The 7,950-nt window shown below is 52.4% G+C and overlaps 1 protein-coding gene across 1 annotated transcript in view; it reads right to left on the bottom strand.

Annotated features, from left to right (window-relative positions):
- The window catches only part of TRABD2B (TraB domain containing 2B), a 189,573-nt gene extending 182,621 nt beyond the window's left edge, over positions 1-6,952 (bottom strand). Inside the window, exons 1-2 of the mRNA XM_014454558.2 lie at positions 6,865-6,952; positions 5,702-6,262 (exon numbers count right to left, since the gene is read on the bottom strand). Of these exons, the coding sequence (XP_014310044.2) occupies positions 5,702-5,974 (273 nt within the window). The 5' untranslated portion in view covers positions 5,975-6,262; positions 6,865-6,952. The remainder of the gene's footprint in view (positions 1-5,701; positions 6,263-6,864) is intronic.
- Positions 6,953-7,950: the final 998 nt, after the last annotated feature.

The raw sequence follows: 7,950 nt of genomic DNA on the forward strand, positions 1-7,950 counted from the left end.
TAGAGATGGGCCGGAGGAAGCCAGCTTCCCAGCCCAGGGGCTAGAGTCACACGGTGCACACTGGGTCAGCCTGTGTTTTGATCCTACAATGAGGGACTCTCACTCTGCAGATGACTTCTGGGGAGAAGAGGACTCTGCATGGTCTGAGGGGTGCCCTGCTGCCTTGCGGAGGTGTCTGATCCCTTACTCGGGAGGGCACAGATTTGATGGGGAGCCACCAGTAGGGACTATGGCTGTGGACTACAGGGACCATTGGTCAGTGCTGTTTTAACTGCCATGGAGGCTTGAAGAAGACGAAGGACTTGGGAATGGCCATTTTTGGAGAATGGGAATGAGACAGGTTCTGAAAGATGGGGACAGGAAGGGAAAGGGAGGACAGGGTCTCCATGAGGTGTGGAGAACCAGGACACGGGAGAACCTGATGCACAGGCGCTCTGTGCCTCGGTTTCCACAGATGTATACAAGGACTAATGACACCCACTCTTCCTAGCTAGTCAGTGAACTCTCTGCAGGAAAAAGCAGGCTGTTCCCAGGTCTCTGCTCCCAGCACTGGTCTAATACTGAGGCACTCCGGTTGAATGAGTGAGAAAGTGAGGGAGAGGAGTCCTAATGGAGGAAAAGGCTCCAGGGCTGGGCAGGTGTCCAGCAGACTGTGCTGCGACAGGCTGGGCTCTCTCCGCTCTGCAAACTGCAGCAGGAGACAGCAGGATCACCCACCAGAACCAGCAAGCTTCCGGACAAGCAGGTATCAGCAGCAGCCCGCCAGAGACTGCCCGTCCCTCCCAGCTGCAGAGAACACAGGCTCAACATCTCAGGGTGGCTCAGGGTCTCCAAGATATGGGGCCAAAGACGAGCACCGCAGAAATCAGAGCTGGGCCAGCCCTGGAAATCATACAGCCCACACTCTCCTGGGACAGAGAAGACAATCTAGGCCCAGAAAGGGAAAAGGACTAGCCCAGACTCACAGGGAAGGTAGGAATGGGGTCAGGGCTGGAGCCTGCTTTGTATCTGAACAACCCACTTGGTGATTTTCATATTTTGTGTCCTTGTAGGAAGGCATGGAGCTATTAAAGTTCAAGGAGGGGGCTCCTCACGTATGTAGTCTCTTCATTCATTCATTCATCCATCCATTCAATAGTGCTGCATGGTGGAAGGAAGGGAAGCAGAGATAGTCATATCATGGTTTCCGACCATTCATTCATTCTCTGAATACTAATAGAGCACCTATTAATAGTGTTGTCCCTGAAGGGTGAAGATAGAGCTCTGACTAGAAACTAAGGAGACTCTCCCTTATTTAACTGTGCCTGCTTAGGGGTGCCGTCCTTACAGTGGTCCCTTGGAAAGCTGGGGATGTCTTTGAGAACTCTGATTTTAGAATCACCTGTAGATCCGATGTAAGCCAGTAGAAAGTCAGTGTGAGCACTTTTTAATTATCTCTATTTTTAAAATATTTTTTAGCAAGATATGATCATCTCTCACCACTCAAACACACACCCAGATAATGCCTTCTATTAAAAACAAAAATCACGTCAGCTCTCACATGCCTAAGAAGCATGGACTCTGGCATCAGACACGCCCAAGTTTGGACCCTGAGCCCGCCTGGCCTGGTTGTGTAATCATAGCCAAATGACTTAACCTTTTTAAGCTTCAATTTATTGTCTGAGAAAGAGAGATGATGATACGTCTTGTCACATTTCTGTGAGGTTTAGAGATGATGTACTTACAAGGTCTAAGGTAGCGCCCTGTACAGAGACAGAGCTCAATAAATGGTGACTTTATGGTGTCTAACTCCCTAGTGAAGGGGCTGTGGGATTTTACATACACCTGGATAACCTTAGCAGCCAGGCCCAAGTGTTTAGGCTTTGCACACCCTGGATGGGTGACATCGCATGTTTGTTAAAACAAAGTACAGAATGGCAGGGTCCTCGTTTTCTCATTATGCCTCAGAGAACCACATGACTTCGAGAGCCTCTCGTGCAGCTCCTCACCAACTGGTGGGGGGGACTGAGGCCCCCTAGAGGGAGAAGGAGGTCTCCTAGTCAGCCCAGCAAGTGAGTGGCAGCCGGTACCAGTCCCTGGAGGCAGCTGACGGAGCTGATTGAAATCTGCAGGTCCCAAGACTGTCACAAGATTGGACTAAAGGCTCAGGTACTCACAGGCCCCTGAGGGCAGGGGCCGCCACCACTCCTGATTACTCCAGCTTTACTCTGTTCAAGAAAGGATGGGCAGTGGACACGGCTGCTAGGAGAAGGTGCTAACAGGGCAGAGACGAGGCTTCCCTCCTCTTTCTTTCTCAGTCCCGGGGCCGGCCCAGACTCTTTCCCTCTATCTAGGTAGTCATTTTACCCTCTCAGTAACCTCCCACATGTAGAGTCTCCTCACGTCTTCCCCAAACCAGCTCTATTGAGAAAGACTGGTCACTAACGGCCCCATTGGACAGACAGGAAAACCAGTTATACCCAAATCACTGGCTTTCAAGCCAGAGCTGGGACTGAAATCTAGAGGCAAATCTCCTTTCAGCCCACGAGGCCGAGCGGTCTGTAACACATCAGGGAAATCTCTATAGGAGCTGCCTTCACCATCCCTGCCTCGGCCCGGTGGCCAAAAGAAATAATTTCTCCATAGGTATACATTTTCTAAGCAGTAAACTTTTAAGCCCTCAAGTCCTAAAAGGGAGAAAGAAACGGAAGAAAGGACTGAAGGGAGGATTACAAGAGGATACAAAATACCTAGTTACATGGGTGGCAGGAAGAGTGCATCCTTCATTCAGAGCCAGGCAGACTGGTTCTGTTCCTTATTAGCCACGTGACCTTGGGCAAGTCACCCAACCTTTCTGACTGCCCACCTTAGAAAACCCCAGGGCTGTGAGAATCCAACAAAATGGAAAAGCATACGGAGCTTCCTGCAGAGTGCCAGGCACATGGAATTGATTACAACCGTCCCATGGAATGTCAGGGCTAGAAGGGACTTGGATGATGACCTAATCCTGGTGTCTCATTTCACAGAAGGGAAAAACAAGGCCCAGAGAGGGGAACTGACTTGCCCAAGGTCACACAGCAAACTCAAGGTGATGTTGGGGCTCGCACACTCCGTTTATATTAAAATCACAGATTAGGACCAATGAGCCCAATCTTCCAAGCTGTGCAAAGGTGGAAGGAACTTTTTCAGTGGTTCCCCAATCCAGGGAGTTCCAAAACGCAAGCTTCCTTTCTCGACTTAGCCAGCAAAAAAATGCGGTATTTCGACCCAGAGGAAAATATTAAAATTTGAAAAATACTCAAAACTAAAATCCCAGGTCTTAATAAAAAGGTACTCCCTTTTAAGGCTTCTATTTCCCGCCTTCCTCTCTCCTTGCCCCCCCTACCAAAAAACTATTTTGCAATAACAGTAATGCTGAAAGGAAAGAAAAAATAAAAATCTGATGCACTTAACAGATATTTTGGTACAATAATGCATCACAGATGTTCATATCAAACTGTGCACACGCGCATACAATTTTACCGAGAAGGCTGTTGCATTTCTGACGTTGGGGTGGGGGATCCCTAACAACCCCATCCACCCAAGCTCTGCAATCCCTCCCCTCCCAGTTCGCCCACAGCCGCTCATGGGGATGGAGGAGAGATTTCATCACCTCACTCCAAAATGATAACAGGACAAATTGTCGGGGCCGGACACTCTGGCAGGTGGTGAAGGGTGTGGAGATTAGGGAACCAAGAGGAGACCTGTTTCCTTTTGTTTGGGACTGGCTTCCTGCAGCCCTCTGGACGGGCTGGACCCAAGAACAGCGCTAAGAGCGGGCCCAGGCTGGAGACGGGGTGGGCACGTTTGTGAAACCAGAGATTTGAGTCCGTTTGATCTTCAAACATGGGCTTTGGAGACTGTCAGCGGGCTCCTCACTGGCCGATGAATGGCTCTCGGGAACTTTTCCTAAAACATAACCTCACACGCTTTCCAGCAAATGTTTGCAACCTACCAACGCCGTCATTCCGTTGAACAGCAGTGTTTCCAGACCCCGGAGAAAGATAGTGTTGTTGTTTTAAGGGAGACAGATTAAAGCCAGGGGCTGTTTAACCAGGGGGTTGGTGTGCTCCCTTCAGCACTCGTGGATTCCTCTGTGGTTGGTACAAAGAGGGTGTTGAGATGATGGTGGATCCCCCACCTCCCCAGCCTAAAAAAGATATCGAGGCCAGACATGAGGCCTCCGAACAGAGGGGCCTCCCACAAGCCTGCCTCCTCCAAAATGAGATGGGCGGTGAGCGCTGGGGAACCCGACACAGATGATATCAGCTCCCGAGGCTGGCAGGGGAAAGTCACTTCAGAGGGAGAAAGCCGGTATGTTCAGAGGAATCAGCGCGGGGCCAGAGAATGCACAGGATTTTCCCCCGTGGAGAAGGAGTCAGGCGTAGTCAGAACCCTGCGGGGCGTGACTAACTGCCCCAATATTCCTGCCACCAGGGCCCTCTGGGTAAGGACTCCACAATTATGGGAGAGCCAGCAGGAGGACCGACAAACCCGCCTTTCATTTGGCCGGCAAATCAATCTGGCTTCTTACCTCCCTGGGGACAATATTGCATTTCCCCTGGAAAAACAAAGGCCAGAGATCTCTGAAGGGGGATCAGTTTCTGCTGCTGTTTCCCTGGTGAAGAGCTTGCAACATCTCAGGAGCAGCAAGCAGCTCGGTCCCAGTGGTAGTTGCTGGCCTGGCCAATTTATGGGGCCGTGTCCGTCACAGAGGAGCACGTCTCCCGGGCCCACGCCTCACTCCTCACTGGGGCATCGGCCCAAGCCCCATCTGGGGGCCTCTGTGCAGAAGCCACCGGCCCTGATGCGAGTCCCCACCCCAGAGAGACAGCCTGTTCTCAAGGCACAGATGTGAACTCATTGTTCCCAGGGCCTCGGAGTTGAGTTTGGGGCCAGTGAGCGGCGAGTGACCTCTGCCCATGGAAACAGGGCTTTTAATGACATTTTGCTGGATCAGGTCTCTGGCAGCCCGAGACTTTAAACCTCCTAGGCTCGCCCCTTCTCCCTGCCTCCACTCCTAGGTTCAGAAATCAGAACTGTCAACCTTTAAGTGAACACATTTCTCTGAAATTATTAACCCCAAAACTATCCTGGCTGGCTTTCTCCCAGCCTAGGGAGGCAGTCCGAGGGTCGTCTGGAGCTTTGCAAAGGTCCGGGAAACGACAGTGCTTCACATCAACAGCAAGCCATAGACCCCAGGTCCACTCACCACACCTGCCCTGCCCCCAGGCCCAGGCACCAGGACTCCCTCTCAAGTCCCCTGTTGACTCGCTGCTGCCTGGATGTGCCCACACAGCAGCCCCAGGACAGCCTCTTGATCCTGAGATCCGGGGCCTCGAAGGCAAACTTTCCGCTCCCTCTTTTTGTTTTTCATCACTCGGATGCTCCCAGGGAAATTCTTTCTGCTCAGGCAAGCACGGCAGGTGGGGAGTGTATATCCCCGACAGGTAACACCACCGAGAGGGAAGCCAACACCCGAACTCTTACCCCCAAATCCAGCACATACCGGTTTTCCCTCAGACCACCCCAAAAGCAGCTGGAGAGCCACTCCACAGTCCAAAAGACCCTCTCTCTTTGGGGGAATGGCAGGCCCTGGCTGCCAGAGAAGGAAGACAATCAGAGAAGAAGACCAAGGGGCACAGGGGCTGCCCAGCTCAGGGGCCAGGGGCCGCGTGCTTACCTGGGAGAAGTTGAGCCCATTGAGTGGATGGCACTGCTCCTCCACCCGCTCCACGGCCCCTGTGCTCTTCTTCATCTTCTCGGCCTGCTGGGCCAGGTACAGGTCGAGCACGGGCACGCCCCGGGAACGCACGTCGGTCTCCGTGAGCGAGTTCACCATCAGCATCACCCACACGGGCCTCTTGCGCTCCCAGTTGCCCGCGATGGCATTGAACAGGTAGTCAGCGTACAGCCCCTTGCCCCTCTGCGCCGGCGTCATCCAGGAGGGCATCATCAGCTTCACGTAGTCCAGGTGGCGCTTCAGGCGCCAGTAGAGCTCGCGGGGCAGCACGTCCTGCAGGTTCTCCCCGTGGGGCAGCAGCTGGCAGCTGGCCAGCGCTGTGATGGTGTAGGGGTCCGTCAGGTCCAGCTCGAAGTAGACACGGGCACTGGCCTGGAAGGCTGCCTTGGAGTTGTCCGGGATGAAGTCCCAGACGCGGGTGTAGGGGACGTGGATGGTGCCAAACAAGTAGGCCGGGGGGTCACGCCGAATAGTCCACAGAAAGGAGTTGAGGTCCCTTTGCTGCAGGAGGAGAGGGGAAGGAAGGCAGTGAGGCTGGTGGCAGCAGAGTAAACCAAGGTTAACACCGAGGGGGCAGGAGGAGGTGGGGATGGCAGGCAGACACCTACATGGGGCCCTGGGAAAGAGCAAGGGCTTTGGAAGCTGAAATGCCCACAGACAAATCCTTTGCTTTGTCTGAGCTGTATGATCTTGAGCACACTGCTTCACTTCCACAGACTCAGTTTCCCCATCTATAAATGGGGGGGGGGGGTGAGGGGGTGAGATAAGCTACCTCAGGGGTCAATGGGAGAATAAAAACACACAATATATCTAAATAAGAGCTAAGAGCAGTGCCAGGCACAGAGGAAGGGGCAATGAAGGAAGCTCTCATTCTGATTTGCTTTCACTGTTTGTGCCCAGGTCTGCCACACCACCTGAGAATATTCAGGCTTGGGCCAAGCCAAACCTTCACCAGTGGTGTGTTTGATGGGGAGGGTGGGGAGAGGGGGAGTAAGAGTACTGCTCTGGTAAGAAGGGAGGAAGTCATATAACTGAAATCCAACCATTAGAAGATACTTGCCAAGAGCACTTTGAAAGCAGAACACCTATTAAAAATAGCACACCTATTTAAACAGCGACTTCCCATTCATCAGGGTGGATACAGTTTTCTTTTTGGAGGGCAGATCTGGGTGTCAGCTACTCTGCTCCACCAGCTGAAACCACAGATGAGAAAGTGCTTTAAAAGCTGCAGGCTACGTGAAGTCTCAGGCCCTGGCCTGGGGGAGGAGGATGCCATGGAATCGGTACCAAGAAATGTGCACAGTCCGGGTGCTTGCCGGCTGCTCTCCTAAATAGGTGCACCTGGTCTCCAATCCTATTCTCTGTCATCTATGACCTAAGCTCTGACAAGAGTGTGTGTAGGGGTGAGCACTGAGGGGCATGGAGACAAGGGTCATTTCTCCAGATCCAGTTTAGGGTCAGGGGTTAAGGGGCATGAGAAAGCAATTGTCATTTCTCAGAGGCCAAGTCATTTTCCAACCAGAGAAATCCCTGGACTGTCTGTCCACGTGGCACCTGCAAACTTTAGGTCAACTCAGCATTTCTCTACCTGATTTGAGCACAATGAAAAGTATGTTTCAGGGCGGGTGGAGGAAATGGCTCCTTACTTTACTAACAACCAACAACTGTAATAGACCGGAGCTACAGGCTGGCTCTGAGCGCCCTGCAGGTCACCGAGCTCCGGGCTGCAGCAGGAGTCAGGCCCATGGAGGTGCACCTTGTCCAAGGTCAACTACCTTTCTAACAAGGAAGCCAGTGAGGACCCTACAAGATCATCTCCTGCTCCCCTGGCCTCCAATTCAGGGTTATTTTCAACGTATTAATTTACACTGTGAGGGGGTATACTGCGGGAAATCACGAGATTCCTTGGTTTGGAAAGAAAATTAGGAGAACCAATAATTACTCAACCCCAAGGAAATATTAGGACAGCATCTATTTCCTGGCACTGCTTTTCCTGTCCTCTCAAGTAGGGCATTTGGAAGAGTGGGTGCTGGGGTCTGGGTTGGAAAGGGAGAGAAACGTGGAAAACTGCACTAGGGAAAAAGTTTGTCTTAGGTCAGAGTGGAGCGCAGGGGATCCAGGGAGGCTGGGAGGGGGCAGCGTGTGAATGAGAGAGAAGGGTTTGATGCAAAGGAATGGTAGAAACTGAG

This window comes from Myotis lucifugus, unplaced genomic scaffold, assembly GCF_000147115.1.
Source record: "Myotis lucifugus unplaced genomic scaffold, Myoluc2.0 scaffold_37, whole genome shotgun sequence".
Taxonomy (NCBI): domain Eukaryota; kingdom Metazoa; phylum Chordata; class Mammalia; order Chiroptera; family Vespertilionidae; genus Myotis; species Myotis lucifugus.